At 41.3% G+C, this 24,459-nt stretch overlaps 6 protein-coding genes across 12 annotated transcripts; 3 read left to right on the forward strand and 3 right to left on the reverse strand.

The window, feature by feature from the left end:
• Positions 1 to 3,631: 3,631 nt before the first annotated feature.
• Positions 3,632 to 9,149, reverse strand: LOC108032520 (uncharacterized). 4 transcript variants are annotated; one of them, XM_017106355.3, is made up of 2 exons: positions 8,795 to 9,149; positions 3,632 to 4,067 (listed from the first exon to the last, which is right to left on the reverse strand). In XM_017106355.3, the coding sequence occupies exon 2, from the start codon at positions 3,893 to 3,895 to the stop codon at positions 3,665 to 3,667; it is 231 nt and encodes a 76-aa protein (XP_016961844.1). In that variant the 5' UTR covers positions 3,896 to 4,067; positions 8,795 to 9,149; the 3' UTR covers positions 3,632 to 3,664. The 4 variants fall into 4 exon arrangements, with proteins under 4 accessions (XP_016961844.1, XP_050741525.1, XP_016961843.1 ...); XM_050885568.1 differs by lacking the exon at positions 8,795 to 9,149 and adding an exon at positions 8,633 to 8,727; XM_017106354.3 differs by lacking the exon at positions 8,795 to 9,149 and adding an exon at positions 4,992 to 5,083.
• Positions 9,150 to 10,187: 1,038 nt separating this feature from the next.
• On the forward strand, positions 10,188 to 11,112 carry LOC108032479 (uncharacterized). The gene is made up of 2 exons (XM_017106302.2): positions 10,188 to 10,300; positions 10,354 to 11,112. Exons 1-2 carry the CDS (start codon positions 10,194 to 10,196, stop codon positions 10,889 to 10,891), a joined length of 645 nt encoding a protein of 214 aa, XP_016961791.1. The 5' UTR covers positions 10,188 to 10,193; the 3' UTR covers positions 10,892 to 11,112.
• A 29-nt stretch (positions 11,113 to 11,141) lies between these two features.
• On the reverse strand, positions 11,142 to 12,448 carry LOC108032431 (FAD synthase). The gene has a single exon (XM_017106252.3). It carries the CDS (start codon positions 12,327 to 12,329, stop codon positions 11,565 to 11,567), a length of 765 nt encoding a protein of 254 aa, XP_016961741.1. The 5' UTR covers positions 12,330 to 12,448; the 3' UTR covers positions 11,142 to 11,564.
• Positions 12,449 to 13,578: 1,130 nt separating this feature from the next.
• On the forward strand, positions 13,579 to 14,069 carry LOC108032458 (vitelline membrane protein Vm34Ca). Its single transcript, XM_017106284.2, has one exon. It carries the CDS (start codon positions 13,629 to 13,631, stop codon positions 13,989 to 13,991), a length of 363 nt encoding a protein of 120 aa, XP_016961773.1. The 5' UTR covers positions 13,579 to 13,628; the 3' UTR covers positions 13,992 to 14,069.
• A 206-nt stretch (positions 14,070 to 14,275) lies between these two features.
• LOC108032736 (uncharacterized) lies at positions 14,276 to 21,624 on the reverse strand. Of its 4 annotated transcripts, none has more exons than XM_017106719.3 (7): positions 21,458 to 21,624; positions 20,948 to 21,390; positions 17,128 to 17,259; positions 16,590 to 17,005; positions 16,453 to 16,525; positions 14,789 to 16,069; positions 14,276 to 14,725 (listed from the first exon to the last, which is right to left on the reverse strand). In XM_017106719.3, exons 2-7 carry the CDS (start codon positions 21,386 to 21,388, stop codon positions 14,597 to 14,599), a joined length of 2,472 nt encoding a protein of 823 aa, XP_016962208.1. In that variant the 5' UTR covers positions 21,389 to 21,390; positions 21,458 to 21,624; the 3' UTR covers positions 14,276 to 14,596. The 4 variants fall into 4 exon arrangements, with proteins under 4 accessions (XP_016962208.1, XP_016962209.1, XP_043950253.1 ...); XM_017106720.3 differs by having other exon boundaries at positions 21,513 to 21,618; XM_044094318.2 differs by lacking the exons at positions 20,948 to 21,390; positions 21,458 to 21,624 and adding an exon at positions 19,692 to 19,789.
• Positions 21,625 to 22,004: 380 nt separating this feature from the next.
• Positions 22,005 to 24,289, forward strand: LOC108032398 (dynein intermediate chain 3, ciliary). The gene is made up of 2 exons (XM_017106218.3): positions 22,005 to 23,786; positions 23,842 to 24,289. Exons 1-2 carry the CDS (start codon positions 22,239 to 22,241, stop codon positions 24,181 to 24,183), a joined length of 1,890 nt encoding a protein of 629 aa, XP_016961707.1. The 5' UTR covers positions 22,005 to 22,238; the 3' UTR covers positions 24,184 to 24,289.
• Positions 24,290 to 24,459: the final 170 nt, after the last annotated feature.

A 24,459-nucleotide genomic window follows, 5' to 3' on the forward strand; every position in this document is an offset into this window, starting at 1 on the left:
TCCCATAATCTTGATCTACTTTTCATGTACCGCGCAACGAGCTCTTTGGCTTATTATTTATTGGCTTTTTGATAAGCCAAATTGCCAAGTGAGCGTCTTTCCTTACGACTTTATAATGCCCGCCCCCAGTTCGTCGAGGCATAGCCATAAATCTTAAGCCCGAAGTCTGAGTTGTTTTTTGTTTTTTCAGTTTGATTTCTTTGTGACTCCTTCGAGGGCCATAAAACAATTACCAGGACCTGTTTAAAATTGCATTTGCTATTGACAGTGGGCAAGCTGGAAAGGGCAAACAGGACAGACAATCACAGAAATGGGTCCCTAGCCCGGACTCCCAGCTTGAAACACATTCTGTTTGCCCAGGCCCTGGGACGATTCTCGCATGTCTGTCAACATACTCCACAAATTTACTCTGCGTTCAATATTGTCGCTTGCTAAACATTTTCGGTGGAGTCGTGATGATTGGAACCCACATTACGCATACGACTAGTGACCAAAGTGGTCAAACACTACTTTGATGAATTTCGACAACTGGCCAGCTGTTATTTGCCTACGGATTATGACTAATTTGGAATTATTTACTAGGGTTCAATGGAGCATACGTGGGAGCTAGATAATATAAAATGTTTTAAAATAATCTAAAGGTTTTGTATATCTTCAACTATAAATTCTATTGTAGTATACGAGGGTTAAAAGCATTTTAGAATGAAAGTTTTTCTATACTAAAAATAGTACAATAAGTAATTGGTACTCACTTTACGTTTGTATAATATTCATAGATTATGTCACTTGCAGGAGCCATTCGTCGATTTCATTCCGAATACTGATGTTTATTTTAGCAGCTACAGGTTATTTGCACTATTGAAAGCTTTTCAGTTTAAAAGATACTTTTCAATGGTTATGGATAAACAATTACACTTTGCACAGACACAAAAACATTAGCTTTTATTTTCTCTCTAAGCTAGATTTGAAAATATTTAATATTTTTATATTAAACTATACATATATATTTGATTCGTATTAACACACGTATGTAAATAACTGGTTTATTTTATAGACACCAATAGAATGAGAACTGCAAGTAGAAAGAGGAAAAATAAATTAGATTCGGGAGTCACAAAAGTCTTTTTAACATTTCAGTCACATAAAACCCTTTATCTGTGTAATTTCCCAAAGAGCCACTCCGTGACCTTGCCAAAAACATTAATAACAATTCTCCTGGTGTAATTTGTTGTAAATGCATGCGTAAGCGGAGCTAGCCCAAAAGCAACGCCCACCGAGCAATTTGATTGCACAATGGCTAGACACAACAACATTTTGACAGGATATCCTTGCTGGTACGAGTGTGTGTGGATTGGTACAAAAACACATAAGGGATAATAAAGGGTTTAGCTACGCATACAAATGACAAAAAGTATATATCGGGCTCACATGTTTGTACATTTTTACTAAAAATGTTTCGTGTTGCACAGTGGTTCAGTGTCGAGAACCTTATATCTGTCAGGAAAATTAAACCCGTGTTATCTATTACTAAATTAAGACCTATTTTTGGAGTGCTTTTGTGTATTTTATCTTTCCAATAATATTAGAGAAAAAGAAATATACAAAATTTATTGAAGAATAAACATAAGAAACAAAACCATCCGTTGCATAAATTTAGTTTGGACATCTTTAAAGCACATATATAAATATAATCCCTTTTATTGGAATGGCGAAGCAGAAGTCCCCTTGAAAGCAAACCAAATGAAAACCATTTTCCCACGCGTTACTTCCACATGTTATTTTGCTGTTAATGTGGGCTTTGTGTTTTCAAAGGGTAAGCCCTTTTTTCTAATACTTTTCTTCCTCATTTTCCCCTTTCTTTGGGAGCAGCTGTGCCAAAGGCTGGCCAAAAAATAGGTTGAGATCCTTGTTTTTTTACATTAAATGCACGTTCACCAAATGAAGAATAAATTTCAGTTTGGCCTTTAACATATGAGTAAAGCCATTTACATATAAATAAAAATTTCACAAGAAACAAGTATTAAACCAGCTCCTTCTAGGATTTAAAATTCGCGTAAAAATCCCTGAACGACAGAAAGCTACAAAAATTGCATGTTTACGGTTGCCATAAAGTACGATAATATAAAAATAAATTCAAAGCTGACAATATCAGCGCAATAACGACTCCCTCCATTTACGAGTGGCCTGTGTTGTAAATACGTTCCTTGCGACCATACCGAAGTATAAAAAAATCATTTAACGTTGTATCACATTTCTAAGAGCTAAAAGAGTTTATGGCTCTACAAGATGCAAAAATTTCTCATACAACCTATTTTCCTTTTTATACTCAAACATATATTGAGTGACTGCAATATATTGCGCCAATATTTGTATATCTGAAAACAAAGCTTTTAAACTGCATTTTCCGCTGGGCCAAACGCAATGAATTATTCGCAGGCCGTTCAGTGTCTCGTCAAAATTTAAACGCACCTTAAATTATTCATTGGGAATTTTACAAATTTGTGGCTCCCTGGATTAATTAATTTCTTGGCTGCAAACGAATAAATTATGGGACTGGCGGTGTTTTGTTTTTTTCCAGAAACCTGTGGCCCAAAAGCCAGCAACAATAAAAAATGCCAGAGCCTCACCCACGCGAACTGAAAATGTAGGTCAGCAATGTGAATTGAAAATCAGAATAAAAACAAAAACAAATACCACACACTCAGACCGCCACACATGCGGTGGGAAAATGTGTGCGAGTGTGTGTACTCCAAGCTTTGTCGCAGTGTAAAATCAATTTTCATGAAATGTGCCACGCGTCGTATGAGTAATCAGCGGGGACAAGCCAAACAAACAAAGCCCGGGCACGAACAAAGCGCAGAAAGTATGCGTAATTCGTGTATTGACGGCGGTAACATATTGTGGTATAAATCAATTTAGCGCTAATTTCAATAAACCAAACGGGCCCATAAAACACCAATTGATATAATTCGATAAGTTGAAAGGATGGCGGCTAGAGACCAAGACCAAGCCAACTGGTCGACCAGTTTATAGCCCTTAACTATTTTTAGATGACCTTGCTCACTGGATTAGACCATGTGGCTTAGTAAGCCTAGTAAATTATACAAGTTATGGTTTTTAAATGATAAATCCGTATTATTTAATAGTATTTAATAAAGCGAGGTAAAACTTAAAATAATATTTCTTGTTGCAGTTTAGGTTTATATAGTAGTTTCCTGTTAAATAAATAAAAAAAATCCTTGAAAAAAGATGTTTAAAAAATATATTCAAACCTATAAGAATTAATAGATAATAAAATATTATAAACAATTTAAAACACATTAAGTCTTTCTATTGTACGTACATATTTTAAAGCTTACTTGCCACATAGAAAATTCCAGCTTAGTCCCTTCTTTTTTTTATAGAAGTTAAGAATCAGATTGAATTATTTTAAAAAGTATTTAAAATATTCATATTATTTCCACTCCAACAAAAAATTTCTTAATACTAAAAACTATACCCCTAAAAGTAGGCAACTGTAATTTTTACCTTGTTTATGCGTTTAGACGAACATTAATTTCTGGTACGTTTTGTGATTTCAGTACGTTTGCGTTTTTCTATATAATTGAAGCATTTTTGGTTGGAATTTTTGTTTGCACTGGATGGTAGTTTTTGATCGCAGTTTTCACATCATCAGGACTATGATTATGAAGTAGCAACAACACATGAGAATCTTAAAGTTGGGCAATTTGCAGCCTTTGTGCTTTTGCTTGTTTAGCTTGGCCTGCAGCTGCAGTTGGAGTTGGAAGTGCTCATAGCCCGAATTGGATGTGCGGATGACGTTGTTCTTTCCACCTTCATGCCCTCCGTCGCTATTGTCGCCGAATTTGATGTCTTCGCAGGTTTTTATGCACATTTTCCACGGCTGACCTTTGATCAGCTATTCGGATTATCCGGCGAGAGAATTTATTTGATTACACTTTCACAGTTTCACAATGACTTTTCCTTGTGTGTGCTCATTTCCCTTTGCAGTTTATACGCGCAGTTTGTTATCAAAGTCAGGGGTTTTCATGGCTGGCAAACTTTGCCTGTAGCAATTTCCATAAAATATATGAAAAACCAAAGAAGAACTTCAGTTAAAGTTAGTTGATCAAACATTTGCTGGCCAAAATCCAAGAGGTTAATAAACATAAAACGGAAGCACCAACTCAAACTGGAGAGAAATACAACGATAGCTCGCTGAGGAAAAACAACAAGGAAAACCCCATAGACTATGGTTAGCAGAAGGAGGCTCTTTCCTCAGACACACAATATTGGTGATTTTTTGATGCCCAAATTTCGAAACTACATTTGTTCCTTTACCCCAGACGTATTGACTGTATATACCCTTACCAACGAATATTTAAATTAAATGAAAAAAAACTCTTTAATATATATTTTTAAGCCGAATAAATGTGTACAACAAGTAAATTAAAAAGTCAATTCTTTGATCCTACCTACAAGTCAATACTCTATTAATGTTTTCAAAAGTATCTTATTTTTATAAAAAAAAGGGCCTACGACTGTTCATAACTTAAGTAACAACATATTTGAATATGAAAATATGTTGATAAAAATATTTAAATAAATAAATATATACTTTTTGTTATAAAACAATGGGGATAATTGACCAACAACTCAAATAGTTATCCCCCAAAACTGGTAAGTTCAAGCTTCTCCTTTTCTTGGCCATGAAATTCTTCTCTTCCCGAGCAGTTAACTTAATCACGCACCCGTTTTTAACCTACAGAGCAAAATGGCTAAGCATAAAACATTTGTTATGGCCAAGGGTGAGGATGCTCCACAGAGTCCTTCGGGCTGAACGGAGACTACGAACGCATTTAATCTCATTGGGAAATATCGCACATACGCCACGTGCGCCCCACCGACAGGCCCCACCTGGGCAAAAACTGTGGGAATAATAATTTTGCACAAGTTAGCAACTTTCACTTTTCACTTCATTAGACGCGTACTTTTGGCGCTGATATTGTGGCTGCCTTAGTATGTCGCTGTAGCTTCCCCTTTTTATTTTCGGGCCGTGTGGCAAACGCTTCGTTCGCTGGCGTTTTGTATACTAAAGGACATGGGCTTGCCACTGGATGCCAAGCAGCTGCGTCCTCAGGTCCTGTGGGAAGACAACTCTCCGGCTCTCTGGGCTCTCTGGCTTTCTGGCCAAAAAGAAAAATAACTGAAATGTGCGCGCGCAGGAGCGTCCGGAGAGTTGCCAACTTGGCCAGTTCCTGGCTTGTTTATAAAAAACAACAACACAACAGTTGGGGAGTACGAGTAGCCTTTTAGGAGTGTGTAGTGTATGTCCAGAGCCATCGCTGTTGGCCATGTTTTTTGAGCTGCTGGTATGCTGTTGCTATTGCCCGCTGCACTTAACTTGAACTTTTGGAGCTGGCCTGTCGAAAAGTTGGCAGCGGACAACCTCAAGGCTGTTTTAAAGATTTCACTTCACGCTGAGACATCCAGGCGTTGGCCTGGCCAAAACACTCCCATATATTCTCTCAGCCATATGAGTGTATGGGGCTGGCTACTCCTTAGCCACATCCTTGCGCGGCTCACACGCCCACCAAACGACTTTGAAACAAATATTCACGTTGGCCTTTGGCTTTGGCATTGGCCACTCTCATTAAAGCCAGAAGTTATTGTCTTGTTTGGCATACAAAGCGAAATATGTGTATGTACATAAGAAATACGTCCCATCAAGCTGACTAATTTGATGCTTTCAGCTTAGTGTCCGTCAATGAGTCTATAATGGAGCCCAAATGACTGCTCCCAATGTGGGTTACAGCGGCATATGGCTCTGACAAATAAGAGTTAATCTCATCGTGAAGAATAATAAATATCTGCGCATTGATCTTTTACCATAGCCTACCATCTGATGGTCTTAAACAACTTAAGTTCTTTAGTTACTCCTATGCCATATTCCTCGTACATTAGTAGCAAAATGTATGCTAATAAAAGCTATAAAATAAACAAATAAACGAAAACTCTTCTTACCCTATAAATATTTTTTTTTTGATAAAGAAGTACAGAGTTAAATTTAAATCCCTTTAAAGATTTAAATTTAAACTTATTTACAGCTTACAATTGGGATTTTGTGGTCTCGTCCTTGAATTCTTGAAAATGGCTTTGCCTCTCTATCTATCGATATACCTAAACAGAATGTGGTTTGGTTTCGTTCGGATTTGTCCATGGCAATATACATATAGCTGCTTTGCATATCAGCTCAACACTTAGCACTCCCCAAGCCTGATCCGCCACCCCCTCCCCACCAGTGCATGGTGTTATATGGAGTGGAGTCGAGGCTGGCTTGGGTATTCAAGGAAATTATCATCTCGCTGTGCACGATTCGCCTTCGTACGTGTCATCGCCTGGATATCCGTGGCTGGAGCTTTCGCCCGTCCTTGTGCCATGGAGGTCCTGCTCATCCCGCCCATCCCGCTCATCTCGCTCATCCCATGCCGAACCGCCCACTTCCTGTGGCTGGCAGTGCCCACGGTCAAGCTGCTTATCTCACACAAAACACTGGTTGCTTTGGCGAAAGAAAGCGACGCGACTTGCCAAACAGGAATTGGAGCAAAAAATCGCAACAGTGAAATGTCGAAATCTTTTCCATTCAAGGCAGAGGACGAAAAATGGCATCGAAAAAATGATACACAAGTTTATAGCGTGCCAAAATCTTGTATTTTTTTCCGACCACCCAATTCAATTGTTTGATCCGACTTTGCCTCAACAAGTTTCTCGCTTAAGAACAACTATTTGCCTGGGTTAAAGCCTCTCACTGGAGGGGGTCATAAAGAAGTCAGGATAAGGAATTCGCAATACTTTCGGACATGCATAAAAACCAACCTAGGGGTGGGATTTCAGCCGAGGCAGTTAAAAGGCAGTTTTATATTCATTACAGCTCAAGCTGCATGGCCAGCAGGAACAAGAACAACACATGGCAATAGCAACAGCAACATCAACAATTTACGACTCCAAACCGAGTAGGACGGCTTTTTTATAGTTACCACAGTTCACCTCGCACAAAAGCAACCTTTTCCTCCTGCTCACGAACACGTAGCCACCCACACTCGCAAAATGGGCGCCAGTAAAAAGTAAAACAAAACAATACAAAACACTCTGAGCGATTTTATGCATTTTAACCATTATTAAGGCACTTGGGTTTTATGAAAGGAAAACTCCATAAATCTATATATTATAAAATATTTATTCCCTTTACTAAAATTTACTGGCGTTAACTAATTAGAATTTTTGCAAGATTAAATTGAAAATCGATGTTAACCAGAAAACTAACTGATTAAATAAAAAGGTGTTAACCAAAGAAATGGATACATGCAACTGCATGTATCAGAGAAAATTATATATTAATTATAAATCAATTTAAAAAAAAAGGTATATATTATTATAAAAAAAAATAAGACCAGAAACTTTTGTTTGTTCACCAAAAATGTGTATATAAACAAAGCTGTATCATAATTAAATAAGAGCTAACAATAATTTGTGTAATTTTAAATATTTAATAGCTGAATCAAATCAAATTCAATATTTTAAAAAACTAACTTTAACTTTCGGGTATATTTCTTCACTTATAAACAAATCCCTTTAACTCATAAATACATTTTAGTTGAGAAACTTTTGACTTAGACAAAAATTTATGAAATTGACTCGTCAAATTCGTTTGCCCCTCAATTAACTCTAGCTCAAGTTAGTTGAAGTTTTGAAACTTGAAAGTCAAACACGAGGATCATAAAACGCTTGAACAGCATTTGACGGGGAAAATCTAACGGTAGCATTATTGAAGGACGAGTCCGCGCACCACCACTTGAGCACCCACATATACTTCTATATATATTGTATATATATACACGCTGTAGACACACCTAAGGTGAAGCCCCCAGTTGGCTTAGACAACGGCAGAAATATTGCAGTGGCGAACGAGGGAACAGCTGAAAAAGTGAAAGTAATGGGCAGGCCGAAACTTTTTCTTTCGCTTAACTAACCTGGCTGAAACTCTACTCCGCTCGGCTCAATCTGAAGGACTTTCGGTCCGCAGTTTTTCGTTTCTGCCCTCTGCCTCTGGCGATTGCTTATTTGTTTTGCGCTAAAAATTAAGCGGCCACGAAAAGTTTGCGGGTTTGGTAAATTACTTTACACGCCACTTGAACACGCAGGCAACGAACAAACCAACCAACAAACACGATCCAACCACATTTAATTAAATTACAAATAATAGATAATGCTGAACAAGAAAGGAACTTCAAACAAACTAGATTGTTAGAACTTTCCATTTAGGTAACAGGGAAAATCTGTGGAAAGTTCAAGGAAAACAAAGGTATTCTTAAAATTCAATCGTGTTTTCGTAATTAAATGTATATATAGTAAGCAAATAAATTGCCCCAGCTTTTAGACAAGCCAAGGTCTTGTCAATTTTCACAATTTTCCGTCACTGACATCAGCTGATGTTGGCAACCCATCAATTATAGTAACGATTGCCTTTCAATGGGAATATGTGATTGTTATCAGATACCGAGCACAGCAATTACTCTGCACACAAACTACAACCCACAGGATTCGTTACTCGACTGATAAGTGGCCAACTTACGCAGGGAATAGCCCAAATAAAACAGGATACAGAAAGTTAAGTGGATTGAATGGTTAGAGTCCAGCGAGTTGGCCGCACTTTATCGGGCAATTCCTGGCTTTTTGCCATTAAAGAGCCACGCATAAACGGGGCTGCCTGATAAGAGATACATTTTTTACATACTTTCGTTTAAAGTTACGGGCGACGACAGCCACAACAAGAAGACGAGTGAGTTAGGCTTTTTCGCACTAGACACGCACGTTGACATATAATTTAATTAACTTGGGTTTGATTGAATATGTTTAACAGGTTTTTATTTTTTACTCGGCGAACAGCAAGCACACGTATCTATTCAAGCTCTTAAAAATGGTTTAATACTTTTGTTTTGGATACTAAAATAATTTATATGTACGTGTACACCTATATATCTGTTCGTTTTATCTTTGGGGTATTTAATTTAGCTACTGTTGCTGTTTGTTGCTTTGGGGAAATTCTTCTGTATATTATTTGGTTTTGGCTTGAAGGTGCTGTGAGTGTGTTAACGAAATGAGGAAAGATTGTCTACTGACTGTGCGAAGCGGATCCGAGTCCTGTCGAGCCCAAGGAGAGCTGCCTTCGCCGTACCACGGCGCGTATGTGTGATATGCGTTTCGTTTTGTTTTAGGAAAGTGCGCGCGCAAAATGCCAAACAGCTGTGCCGTCTCAGCTGCTGTCAGTCTCTCTTCAAGGAGCGAGAGAGAGCGCGAGAGGGAGAGCGGAAGAAATAGCTGGAGAAAGTTTTCTCTGGGCGCACGCTCACAGCAGGAAGGGGAGGTGGAGCACGGTGGGTGCTAAAGTGAAAGTAGCCTTGTTGATTAACATCCTTCAGAGTTTACCCACATTGGAAAGGTCGCCAATTTCACTGATAATAACATTCGTCCATGTTGGCAACGCTGCCACAGCTGTTGCGAGAGCGAAGCGGAAACGGAAAGAGAGCGCCGGAAGTGACTTGGCCAAGTGGCATTTCCCCAAGCAAATTCAAAAGGCCAACAAATATTCGTATTACCCGCAAATAGATCCGGAAAAGGTATTTTATTTCATTATTAATATATGAAAAATACACACCAAAAATTATATAAAAATCGATACAAATTACAATTAGAAAACAAGTTAATAGTTTTGAAAGGAAGCAATTTTAAGAGGGATTTTAAAGCCTAAATAAGTACTATTGATTTTAATGGTTTGTTTTAAGATTATTAAGCTAATACGTCAATTTAACATATTTCAAAATCTTAAAAAATAATTAAAATATACTTTACAACCCGATAAGTGTTTCTCTTTTAATAAAACGATTATGGGAATGGTTCATTCCAATAGTACCACCTTTTGAGAAACTGTAACTCAAACCAGATACGTGACAGTCTATCGCGAGCATTAGCTATCTGAGAAGTTCCGTTAGTCAAATCGAAAGTATTAGAGCTACATTTACATGGCGAATTCTACGCCGAACACGAAGCCCCAGCAACCGGGAAAAGTGACAAAGCGAAACCATAAAGCACTATATAACCCACTGAAGTCAGAAACTTCGTCGCACTCAGCGAAAATGCGCAAAATGTGGAACAAGCCGTATATGGGAATAACAATCTTTTGTATGATGGCCAGCTATGGGTTGGCCATACCCACCGAGTTGACCAGATATACTCAATTGGGGTAATTATTCTTACAAGTAACCTATTTAGTAAAATAAAGTTATTATTAACCAGACAAGGACCATTATCGGAGGCTAACAACAGTGCGGTGAGCACCACAAATAACCTGGGTCATAAGCTGGACACATCCTCGCCAGCTCCGGACTTTGAATACGCCCTTCTGGGTGAGGACCCGCAAGATCAGCAATGGTTTCGTGTCAGTCTTACCCCGAAAACAAATAAAACGGGCTACCGGGCACAGTTCGCCACTCGAAAGCATCCGCCCTTCGATTCGCAAGTGGCCCATCGCCATGATAAGACCATTCAGGATCTGCTCAACTGGCTGGACCGCTCCGAGGATCAGAGTCTGTGGAAGGTCTATCGTGATCTCTTGTCTTACACGCCGCAGGCGGACTCATCTCAGGAGTATCCCCATGGCAACAAAATCGAAAAAGGGGAAAAGGTGTCAAGGAAGCAGGCATGCCCAAGACACGAGCATAGACTGCTCCTCGTGGGAGAGGAGGAATCCAGCACTACAACATCGCCACCAGCACAGAAAAGTCAACCGCAGTCGGCAAGGAACTTGGTTTATTTTATCAAGGGACTTAAGTAACCTTAAATGGTAATTATAACAAAGTTCTACAACTAAAATCGAACATTATTTATTTAATAAAAACTAAAGTTTCAGCTTTATTAATATTTTTTTTATATATAACTTAGTCAGCTTGAATCAATAAATTTTAATAGGGTTTTACTTTCTCTTTATAATGGTTGATACTTAATATTGTTAGTTCTTAGAAAAAATATTTAAACCATATATAATAAACGTTAAACTATCTACCGAATTGTTTAAAATATTTGCATATGTTAAAATATATTTAACATTTTTATTAACTATTAATAACGTTAAATATATAAATACGAATTTTCAGCTTCTTAAATAAATATTACATTATTTTTAATCAAAGAATTTAAAACGTGGCTCCTGAGCTTTTGGCCCGAATAGCTTTCGCATATTTCACCTAATTTCTGTAACTTTCACCATTTTTTCTCTTATACGCAAGTCGAACTTTTATAATAAGCCAGGCCGGTTGTTAAAGTTTTTGAAATTGTTTGATAAGCGAAATGTGGGCAACTGAAATGGGGTCTTGACAGCGAATTGTCGCCCCAGTTAGCTGACACTTGCTGCTCCACTTCTGCTCACATTGGGTTGGGGAAAAAAGAGAAGAAAGCAAGTCAAGAGCAGTGCAAGAAACTTTGAGCTTGACCTGGACTGTGGGTGAATATTATTGCTTGGACTCGCCCACCGTCGCCTGGCCTTGCTCATCCCTGTTGGCCCTCTCGAGGCGGATGTCCTCCAGTTCGTGGGCCGCCCGGTAGGTCATCTTGCCAAGCTGCTGGTTGTAGACCAGCAGACTGGGATTCAGGCGCGTTGAACTGCGGTCTCCCAGAGAAGTGTATCCCTGGTCGTAGAGGCAGCAGTAGGGCACATTGTTGGACCGCAAATAGCTCCAAATGTCATGGTAGCTCCAATGGAGCAGGGGAAAAATCCGCATCATCGCTGGCCAACCGTTGTCGCAGGGAAGCATCTCGTGGAGATTGGAGCCCCCGGGATCACTGCGACGGCAGCCGAGGAACATGGCCCGCACCTGGGGATCCTCGGTTACCAACTGCTCGAAGGCCAGTTTGAGGACTCCTTCGTAGCGCAGCATTTGTAATCCATACCTCTGAGCACAGTCATCGACGAACTTCTCCAGCTCCTCGAAGGGATCCGCAGACTTTACATACACTGCTCTCAGTGGCACCGATGGTGGCTTAATTTTGGCCAAAATATCCAACAAGACCGTGCAATCCTTGCCACCATTAAAGCACAGCATCATCTCATTTGGCTTGTACACATTCATTGCACGTTTTATCAACTCTTGGGAGTGCTCAAGTTTGTCTCTCAATTGGTCGTTCAATCTTTTCGTTTCGACTGGTGGAACATGCAACCCGCGGTTCTTAAGCTGAGAATGCCACACTCTGGGCCAGAACTGAGAAGCGAACTTCATTTTTACCAAGCTTTACAGAAACTCAACCTCTTTGGCATATTATATGATAACTTTTATACAGCATTTTGTTTCGTTTGGATTTTATTTAAATGAAATCTTTTTCATTTCATTATTTAAAACTAGATTGTCTTTTTAACATTTTTGGAAAGGAAAAGTTATTACGTTGTAAATTTACTTTCCTTCCAAAAAAATAGACACTTTTGAAATATCTTAAGAAAATAATTATTTTGCCTTTAAAAAAAATATAACATTTACATTATTATAATTTAAATTAAATAAAAGAAATATAATTCAATAATTTATTTTGTTAAAACATTTTTTCAAATTGTTTCAATTAAATAAAAGCAATATAATTTAATAATCTTTAACTATATTGTCATTATTAAATTCGTGCAAAGGCAGACTTTTGAAAAATTTCTTTGTCTGTCGCAATAAACTTTTTTTAAGGAAATAATATTTTGAAACAATATTGGGAAAAGGCAATGTTTAAAGAATTTAATTATAATATTATATAATTTTTTTTAAATAAGCGGAAGCATTATCATTTTATAATATAGCACTAGATAACTTTTTTACTTCTGAGAAAACGCAAAGTTTGTTTAAAATTAGATTTTTCATTAAAAAAATAGTCGATTCTCCATCATATTTTGGCATTTTCTGAGAAATCTGTAAGCTAAGAAATAAAATTTAAATGTGACAATGAAAATGGTATTTTAAGCACTTTGCTTGCAATCCATAAAGAATCCGTAGGAACATTGATATTTTATTTTATATATTTATTTATTTCCCAAGAATATAACATATTGTGCAATATGAAAAGAACTTAAGTACATACTCGTTTTTAAAATGCATAAAGTATAAGGGCGTATAAATGCAGGTAATAAATATTATACCTTTTGAACGTAACAGTTCTTAAAAAATGCAATAGGAATATTATTTCATTACAACTTATTTACTTTCTAGTGCTTATTATTTAACTTATTTTTTTAGTTCCGTCCAAGTTTGGTTCCGTTCATAACTCATAATTTGGCATACGACGATTTGTTTACTCAACAAGTTCAGTGGCCCAAAAAAAGTAGAGGAAATGTTTGTTCTTTTCGCTTTCTGTTGGTCATGCAGAAAAAGCCTCACACACGTTACTTCGAGGGGTCGTTGGTAAAGTTGCCGCGCTGAAAACTTGGTCATTGCTTGCCTATGCAGTTTTGATGGCACAGCGCTGAGTATATAAAGCCCAAGCGGCGAGGGCAGAAGCATCGCAGTCTGCTACCAACCAGTCTAAGAAACCACCAACCAACCAACATGAAGTGCATCGCCATCGTCTCCACCATCTGCCTGCTGGCCGCTTTCGTTGCCGCCGATAAGGAGGATAAGATGCTCGGCTCGTCCTACGGTGGTGGCTACGGCAAGCCCGCCGCTGCTCCTGCTCCCCAGGCCTACGCTGCCCCGGCTCCCGCTCCCCAGGCCTACGCCGCCCCAGCTGCTCCATCCTACGGCGCTGCCCCCGTCTCCATCCCGGCTCCTCCCTGCCCCAAGAACTACCTGTTCAGCTGCCAGCCCAACCTGGCCCCAGTGCCCTGCAGCGCCCCAGCTCCCAGCTACGGATCCGCCGGTGCCTACTCGCAGTACGCCCCCGTCTACGCCCCCCAGCCCCTCCAGTGGTAATCCATAGATGCCATTGACCCCAAGGAACAACTACAATGCAAAAAAAACAATAAAAAAAATATTTATCTTCAAACGTAACACTTGACTTGTTTAAATGGGTTTATCGGGGAAGATAAATGTGGTAAAAGGACACACTATTTGAATTACAAGCTTCTTAATCTTTTATAAGATAATCTTCGAGGAAACCATTCAAAAGCCATTTAGTAATTTATAATTTATAATGGTAGTGTTTAGCTTTCATAGAACCACCATCCTAAAGAATAAATATCAATAGACATAAATCATATGTTATCAAGTTTGTCTTTAATTATAATATTTTAACACATTCGCAGTTAATAAATTTTCATAAAAAAAGAACAATAAACGTTAACAAACTGTACCGTCTTAAGTATTAAAGTCGCTGAATGAAACAGCCGAAGCACTTGGAATCAGCTTACTATTAAGCTATAACTACATGAGTTGTTTACAAAATGAAATCAGTGTGAAAAATAATGGCAAATATTTTAAAATGTGAAGACAAAGAATTAAATTCGATTTGCTCGGATAAAAGGAAAAGTCAACCCATTAATTTTTGTTATTTGCAAAAAAGACTAGTTGACTTAACCCTAATAATCTTCCGGATCAACTTCATCATCAAAGAATCTCGCCGCCTGTAACTGCTTTCTTATGGCTCCCACTTGGGTTAAGATTTTAGGCGATGATGTTGAAACGGTGAACTTTTGCACGGCAGGCACCTGTGAATAAAATATAGGAATGGTAAGTATGTAGTATAATTGAACTTAATATAATCCACTTACCTCCCATCGCTTTTTTAGATTGTCAATCTTGCGTTGGCCATTTTCAGCCAGGGGTGCACCCGTCTCCTGACGCGTCATTTTGGGCATCTCGCGAAGGAGAGGCATCGAAAGATTGTGACCAGCTGCCTCCCTGAGGACAACATCCCTTCTGGCTAACGATTGCGGTGTAGTTTGAGTGCCGCGATGACGGGACTCGCTCTTGCTCCGCTGCAACTCCATCTGCTGCAACTTCTGCTGCTGCTTGGTGGCCAGATCGCCGTAGTTTTTGAGGTAGCGAGACAACCGCTGATCCGTTTGACGACGCAACCGCTCCACAGCCTGCTCATCGGCGCTGTCTATCTCTAAACTGGTGTTGGCACTCCCCGAGGTCGGCAGCTGGTCGAGGATTGAAGGCTTCACGGGAGTCGGCTTATAGTCGGCATGGAATACAGAGTTTCGCGCTATGTTCACAGAATATGGAGGCGACACATCGGACAAACCGGCCGTGGAATCCTTAGCTGGGGCGACAGCATAGTTCAGTTCGAGGACTTTAAAGGCGTCGCTTTTAGGAGATTCCCTGGTGGTTTCCTTGTCATTAACATGAGTGCGCTCCGTGTCCCTGCCGCAGGCAACCTCCTCCAGGCAAAACGAGCACAGATTCCGGCGACAGTTCATGCAGACATTCCGCTCCCGCTGGCATGCCCGGCAGACATCGCTTTTGGCCAGGCACTGGGTGCACATGGCATAGAGGCGCTCACATTTGTGGCACACCAGGGCGTAGCTGCTCTGGCAGTTATGGTTAGGTTCCTCCTCCCTATCTTCACCCCGGTCCTCCAGCTCCTCTTTGTTCTCCTCTGAGTCGTCCTCCGTCTTTTCGCCATTCCGCTTGGGCTCCTTTTGCTTAAGTTTTACGGCCAATTTCCGCTGGCATCGCAGGCAGCAGCTCTCGTAGCTCTTTAGCGGCTCATCGCAGAGCGGACAAATTTTATCGCAGAGATGGAAGCACTCGCGCTCGATCTTGGCCATTTGGGGCACCTCAAAGTCCAGCTCAACGGCCGGCGGCAAGGGCTGACCACGTCTGTACTCGTGATGGGCCGAGTTGCTGAAGTATTTGTACACCCGGTTGGCGTTGCTATCTGTGCTGATATTGCTGGCGTTGTAGCTTTTGCCTTTGATGCGAGACGTCCTGGGCGTGTCGGCTAGATTGTTTGTCTCCTTGGCTTGCAGCAACTGGGCATCCTGCTCCAGCTTGGCCAACAACTGTTCGCGCATCAAGCGATTCTGTTCCGAGTCGATGCGAGCCTGTCAGCGGAGTGAACGAAAGTAAGAGAAGTGTTATTCAATTACGAATACAAAGCTCGAGTGCAATTAAATATCATTAGTTGAGGATTACCGAAATCAGAGGCCCTAATACTGCTATCAATTACAATTCATTTTCTCTGTCGAGTCATTTATTTTCGTGGCAAAAGATTATGAATCTAATGGTTATACCAATCAATGACAATTACGTTTAATCGAATTTTCGGATAGGTAATCGCAATTTAGTTACATAAATAAATTCAAGGTCCTGCGAAAGGCTATTTAACCAGGCGATCAATAAAACAGTAAGGCTCCATAAATCATAAAATTATTTACAGAAATGTGTTAGATTAATACTTAAAGGGTGTGTATAAATGATTCCTTACCCTTTCGGCTCGCAAACGCTCCTTCTCCAACTGCTCTTCCAACTGTATTGTTTTTAGTTGGGCCTCCAGTCGCCTGTTGGCAAATTCATGTTCATTATAGAATAGAAAAATAGAAATATGTTAATCTAATGGGCTACCTGGTCAGTGCCTCCTCCTGACGACGCTCTTTTTCCCTTATCAATTCTATAGAGCGACGCTTCTCATCGATTTGCTGCATTAGGTCCCGCTGGTAGTCCTTTTTGCGAGCTGTTTCCAGCTCGGCACTCCGCAGATTGCGCTCCATTATACCATCGCCTGTTACAATATTCGAGAGCTCCACATGACCCAGGTCATGAAGGAGTTTCTGACGCGTTGTGCCGGTCCGAATCTTGGGCGGCACATAGTTGGGATTACTATTTACAATTAACTCTAAGTCAGTCTTATCCGTTGTGCTGTGGTTCGAGGTGCTGGTGCTAGATTGGCTGGAGCGGTTTTGGGCCGGAACCGCCGGCGGTTGGGATGCCTTCCTCACTTGTCCCGGTCGCGGATGCTTGGTGGCCGGCGGATGGAGCATCTGCAAGAGTACACAAACAAGTTATTCATTAATGGCAAGCTCGTAAATCGTACACTGCCTGGCGTTAGGAATGTTCGCACATAATCAAAACCTTTTTATGGTAATATCACAGTAACGCTCACCTGGTGCTTGAGAAAGTTCTGCTGGTTCTCGCGCTGTCGCTCACGCAAATAATTCTGCCGCTTCTGATTTTCATTGTTAAAGCCGGGGAAGTACGAATAAAATGTGTCCGTAACCCATTGCTCCATATCATCCTGCGTGCGAGAGAGAAAACGAATGTGAGTGGCTTGTCGTTCTAACTTGTGAGTGGTTTCTTGAGTGTAGGGGTAAGTATATATTCCTTATCGGGCCCCTTCTTTTTCTAATGCCCCGCGTTCCTTTCGGCGACACTAACCACCAGCAAGAAGCTTGTATACATTTCTATATGTGGCTAGAGCCACAAATTATTCTGGCTCCGTTCTCCGTCTGCTTTTTGGGTCAGCAGCACCAGCACTTCAGCAGGAGCTGCTCCAGCGAACACTCCACAATGCCTACTGCCATTTTTGCACATAATTTTTATGCCGTTGACGGCGCAAATCGCGTGCACCGATGGCATCAACAAAATTATATATAATCCGAACAGAAAACTGGGGATAAGGGGTCGACTATGCTAGCACTTAGTTATAAATATGTTTTTAAGGGAAATATTCCTTATAAATCAAGGTTCATTTTAAGGTTTTATCCTGATAAAATTTTTAAAATATGACATTTTTTACTCATGAGGTTCATTCAAATATATTATATTGAATTTTAAGGAAAATCAAAAATAATTTCAACCCTTCATAATATAATTCTCGTGTGAACTCCCTTGCCTTTCCTTATCATCCTTCAGCCTTACTTGCTTTTTTCCTTACAGGGTAACACGAATAATAACATAAAGGACGAAACGCTTCGTAAAACGACTGGAGGTGCCTTCAGCACTCGGCTGAGTCGTTTTTCCACGCCAGTTTATCAACAAGGCCCAGCTGTTTCAGCCTACTGTACTGGTGTTCCTCCAGTCGAAAGGGATCCTGCACTTCTATTTATTAGCTGCATGCATTACGCTTCACTCGCCATTAGCCCTGATGATGTGCGCCTTAATTAAAGTACGTTTTAACGTTTTCATCATTTCAGGTGAGTGCCTGAAGGGACCGTGGATATCCGAGTAACGTTTCTGCTGTGCATAATTAAGAGCAATTGAGGCATATGATAGTTAACAGTTGGCAAGCTTTTAGGCCTGCAATGAAAGGTGAAAAGCCATAGCTTTGCAGTAATTCGGGTCAAGGAAACTATCAAAATGAAGACTGCAAATCAGAGGAGTAAGTGGTGGCGAGGAGCGAACTGAATTATGGGGTCACGTAGTTCATCACAAGTGGGGGATGAGAGAACCAGTCTGGTTTCCGTTTTTCTTGTGCTATTACCAAAGTCAAGAGCCTAAAAAGAGTGGTATGTAATCCACAATTGAGAATCTAAACTTTCAATATGTGTTTTAAAATGAACCTTTGATTATAACTTAGTCCATGGGACTTTATAAGTATTTATTAAACTTTCCAAAAGGTTATGTATTCATAAGAAGATAGATCTTCGGTTTCTAAAATCATTTTTTTAAGTTATAATTTTATAATTTTTTTTTTATAATATTTCCAGTGACCTGTTTTAAACATAAGGACCCACTGTGGTTCAGTGGCTTTAACGACTCGGTTTACTACGCCCATTCATCCGCCTTGATTGCGTGTCGCTTCGAAATTGGGTTAACTAAGTGCCAGCTAGTTGGTGTACGAAATGTGCGAAAACTAATGAAAATGCGTGTGAAAGCTGAACGGGATTGGATGCCTTTGTTGTCGCCACGCATCGCTGGAAGTTCAAGGGCAGTCAAGGGAATTTAAAGCGGGGGCGATGGACCCCTATTGAAAGTACAAGTATTTTAAGCGCTTCGACAGTCAGATGACCTCAATTTACCCTAAGCAACGTCATAGAGATTAGTCCGGCCATCCCCAACAAGCGATTTAATTGCCACTTGTCTGACCACGGCCTTGTGCAGGTCATGACTTTCGTTCACGTTACATTTGTAAAACTCTCTCCGGGTTCGAGCTTCCGTGTCTGGTTTTATTTTTAATAGCGAAAGGCTACCCATGTACATTATATACACAGAACAAGCAAGTGCCCAAAATATGCAGGAAGAGTTTGTGTTAAATAAGCCTTTTTTTTAATTTATACCAAAGGATGGATTTTCAATCCATTATCATTAGCAATTTATGGAAACCATCCCAGGGCGGAGCTGACAGCTCGGAGTGTCCGGCACATGTAGATTGTGCACTTTCACACCAATGAAATGAGTCAACAAAACTGAAAGTCCTTTAAGTCTATTCACATTGCTGAGAAAGTATAACATTTTTTCAATTAAAAAAGGGATAGTTTCCCTTATAAGTTAAATTGGTTTACGGTTGGACAACTGATTGATTGACAATTATTTTAAACCTCCTTTGGTCCTCCTCCCCCTTTTTTTTGGGTTTTTTTGGAAAACGTTCAATATTTGCTTTACGTCACTTTGATTTTTGGGTTAACTTGTGGCGCCTGCCGGTTTGCCAAATCAAGTCAATTAGCCGGCCTATTTCATCGCGTTCCGTTCGCTGGTTTTGATTTGCCGGCAATCAGGGGGACGCCTCACCTCATAAAGGTATATTTTGTGGGTATACAGAGAGTCGAATTTGGGTGCTTGGTAATTTCAAGTTCAGGCCAACAATAGCAAACGCAACAAACGAGCTTCGAATTACAACTGAGAGCGGTGCCAGCAAATTCATTAAGCGAATGGCTCGTTCACGGAGCCGGAATGGTTGGTAACTGGAGCACGGAATCGACTTGCTACAGTAAAAAACAGCAGCGACTACGACCGGGCCATGCAACATTGATAGCGGAAGGAAACGAGGCCACTCTCAAAACGCAACAAAGCACGGACACGTCAAAAGAAATAATGTGAATAATTAAAATGCCAAACTAATTTGGCTGTTTTCTAATCCACCCACACATGGGGTATGGTGCAAACTAATGGGCAATGCAATCCAATCGGTAGGGTGAACGGTGGACTGGCCATTATTTACTAGCCCGGCGAGAACTCACAGCTTATAAAAAATGAAAATTGAAAAGTGAAAACGGGAAAGCACCGTCATCTAATCCTAAGGTGCGTTAACTTGTCTAATTGTAAATGCAACACACAAATGTAAGTCTGACTTTTTATTGCCTTAAAGTTATTTAAACCTATTTGAGCCTAAGATAGTAGAATCATTTAAAGTGATTAAGGTTTTTGAGACCTCTGAAACTCACCGAATTTCACACAGCTAGTTAGAGTTAGAATTAGAACACTGTGAAATCTTATGAGCAACTGATGCGGAGATTCCGGAAAAGTTTTGGGTATGCTTGAGAATACATGGGTAGCGCAACGAGGCGTAGAGAAACCAATTTCGCACAAATGTGCCATAAATATGGACAGTCGCCTGACAAATTGGCGATGCGATGCGGTAAGGAGCGCCAGTGAAGCGCAACGCACATTCTAGAGCTCGATCTGTAAAACGAACTCGTTGAACGTGCACGAAAAAAAGTAGGTTTGCCATTATCATCATTTTAATATGTAAACAATGTTAAATCGAGAATTCTAAATACATGTAGGTTAGTCGACTAGTGCGGCCTATATTGAAATTCTATTTTATTCTATGCTTTCAGCTAATTAAAAAATACTTCCACTTGATTGAAAATATTGATAATTGATGAGAATGGTTGTAAATCGAGTCTGACATAGTTGAGATTTCATTGCAGATTAATGAATATGTTGATTCAGCTCGATTATACATATATATTACTAAACTGATTTGCTAAATATATATTTAATTTATCATAGTATTTAGCAGATTTTTCTCTCAGTGCACTTACCGACCGACGGATTGGCAAGCGGTTCTCGCTGAGCGGTCGCTCGTTCTCCAAATTGCGCCGCACCGACGCATCTGGCGACTTGTACTGCCGGGCACTGCCGACGAGCAGCTGGCGCTGATTCGCGAATTCCTTGGTGGATTTCGAGGGGTTGCGGGAGGCCAGTTCGTCGTCCTCCGGAAGCTCCGGCTTCTCCCCCTCCCCCTCCAGTTGCAAGTCCAAGTGGAGTTCTTCGTTTTGGCCGCCGGTTGCCAAGGAAGACGGTTGTGTGGCGGGTTCATTGGACTCCGTGGACTCCTTAAACTCCTTGGCCCTGCGACATTGCACTTTGAAGTCCGGGCACTGCATTAGCTGGGCGGCGGGGCAATGATTTTGGGTGGCCAGGCGCTGGCGCTCCTTCTGCAGTTGCTGGCGCTCCAGGGAAAGGAACTGTTGCAGGTCCATCTCTGGGGCAAAAGGAACACTTGGATAACACCACGTATATGAGCTAATTGGATGAATGACGAAACCCACCACATTGCAAAGTGCTCCAATTTGTTTTGGAACACCCAATGCCAACGCAACAAACCTTGTTCTATTATTTGCGCACTATTTAATCGAATAAATCCGGCGTCGCTTTCGAAATGCTTGAATATTTTCCGCGGAGTTTAGTGTGACCGCATCTTGACTACCTGTTACTTCCACCAAGTCGCGCACCAACGCGTGAAGCTACAACAATAAATGGTCACCCTAGTGCAGAAATGTTAAGAAAGGAAAAACCGGAAACTGTTATTTCACTGTTAAGAATGCATTTTAGGTTGGCAGTTCAATTTAAATTAAATTAGAAAGAAATTTAAAAGGTGGATAATTATTAAATAATTTATAATATATTCATGTTGTATTTTCTTTTTAATATATGCAGATATTACAAGACATATTAGTTGTTGCATTATTAGTTTTTTTTAATTATTTAAATTATATAATAAAATAAATTTCCGACTTTCTGTCTTTTTTTTTGTTGTGTCACTAAATTACTTTTACTTTTTTAATTTTACAAATTTTAGCCTTGCCTTTTAGTTATAAGTCAAACCTTCTGGGGTTACAGCTTCTCTTCAATCGTCTTCTTTGTTGGAAACCAAAACTTAAAATTTAGTTTATTTATTTTCTGACGTTACTCAATGCGAAACAAAAATCAGAGAACATTTTCAGTCAGAGATATTTCTATCGGATCGGTGTAAAGGCATTTTCAAAACAAGGGAAACACATATATATTTTATCTAAAGCTCCTGGTGGAGGTCAATCCAAATCGATTGCAATGGGCACTTTGGGCAACCAATTCATCCTGTCGCGGGAGCGTCGTCGCTTTGGGCGGCAGTGCCTCTTCACGGACCGCAACGAAATGCTGCTGAGTGTGAATCCCAGTGGACGCCTGCGCCTCAAGTACATCCTGCGCAATCCTATCCACGAGAAGACTCAGCTGAGCAAGCAGTACGCCGCGTCCTCGGTGCTGACCCACAATGTGAGCCTGGACTCGCACGGGATGAACCACTTCGAGGGCGGCTGGAACGTCAAGGAGGTGAACGTCATGGACGAGGAGTCCACTCTGCGCTATCGCAAGAAGGTGGAGCGTGACGACTCCTGGGGCATTGAGGTTAGCAAGCTGATGCACGACGTGATGCAGATCAGTTCGGCCAACAATGCGGTCAACATCTATCAGGACTTCTTTGTGGACCTGCCCGAGGATCTGGGCCGCGGGATTAACATGAAGATTGCGGCCAGGTGTACCCACGTCTTCCACGACCTGTGGATTCCATCGCGCCATCTGGTCCTGTGCGAATGGCTGAACAATGATCCCAATCAGTTTCTCCTGACCTTCTCCAACCGCAAGAGCCTGGAGCCGAATTACACAAAACCACTGAACACAATGCCGGACTTTGGCAACGATAATCCCCACGGATTCTACGTTTGGGACCTGGACGACGCCACTCGCCCGGTGGCCCACTACGATTGCCAGCGGGTCCTGCTGATCGCCAAGGTGTGCGTCAAGGATGAGGGCTACATGGTGGGTGGCTTCCAGGAGGGTCAGGTGGGCTTCTGGCAAACGGACAGCATGGGCGGCCCGAAGAGGATGTGCCCCTTGGAGGCGTGTCACCGCGAAGCCACCACGGCCCTCTGCTGGGTGCACTCCAAGCTCAATACGGAGTTCTATTCGGGTTCACTGGACGGGTCCGTCAAGTACTGGGACACCCGGGATCTGCTGATGCCGGTGAACGAGGTCCTGGCCGAACCGCTTCCCCAGCAGGTTCAGAACCGTCAGGATGCCCATGGCGTGACGGTCCTGGAATTCGAGTACACCATCCCGGTGCGCTACATCTTCGGCACCGACATGGGCTGTGTGTTCGTCGGGAATCGCAAGGGTCTCACTCCGCAGGAGACCATCGTGGGGGTCTATCAACTGTTCGCCGGCCCCATCCGCTGTGTGATGCGCAATCCGTTCTTCGTGAAGAACTTCCTCTTGGTGGGAGATTGGCGGGTGCGCATCTGGTCGGAGGAGGTGAAGAACTGCCCCAGCACCTTCTACTTCCGCCGGCCCAACCAGGTGATCAGCGGTGCCTGGAGCACCGGCCGCTGCTCGCTGTTCTGCATCGGCGACGACAAGTGCAACCTGGAGTTCTGGGACCTCCTCATGTCCCACACTCGTCCCATCATGACCATCAAAATGAAGCACGTCGTCACCCACTTGGTCTTCAAGCCGGATGGATCTATGCTCGCGGTGAGCATGGCCAACGGGGATTGCGTGATGCTCCGCTTGGAGGAGGGCATGCGAAGTGCCACCGTGAAGGAGAAGTCCCTCATGATGGCGGTGAGTACCGGGATCCAAACCTAAGGTGGATATCTTCTGATTGTTCCTCTTGCAGATGTTTGAGCGGGAGATATCGCGCTGCAAGCTTTTGGAGGCCCGCGAGGAGGAGATGAAGCTGAAGAAGCGCCTGACCACCATTTTCGAGGAGGAGGAACGCAAGTCCAAGGAGAAGCTGGAGGCCAAGAAGAAGAAGGCCCAGGCCAGGAAGGACCAGGAGCCAAAGCCGGAGGACGAGGCCACCATTTTCCTCAGGATGATCGAGAGCGATTCGGAATTCAGCAAGGCTATTTTGGACTTCAACGAATGCATCGAAAGCGTGGCCGCCAAGCGATCCAAGCGGGTCTTCAACATGGAACACACTGTCTTCGAAACCAATCCACCACAATTTACGGCCTAACGAGGGTATATTCTTCTCTAACCCATTGTACCTTGGCTTGCATTTTCGTAACACATTATGTAATGTTAGTACAAGCTATTTAATAAAAGCATTATGAAGAACATTATAGCAAGAATTAGTTCCTGCTATGGTAAAATAATAAAAACTATATTTTTAATCTAATGAAACCATAAAAACTATATATAAATTACTTATCATTAGCCATGTTTTACTCCTGATACTCTGGCTTAAAAAGTGTATTTTTAACATTGTAGTATATTACCTATATTCAAATTG

Source organism: Drosophila biarmipes, chromosome 2L (genome assembly GCF_025231255.1).
Source record: "Drosophila biarmipes strain raj3 chromosome 2L, RU_DBia_V1.1, whole genome shotgun sequence".
Classification (NCBI taxonomy): Eukaryota; Metazoa; Arthropoda; class Insecta; order Diptera; family Drosophilidae; genus Drosophila; species Drosophila biarmipes.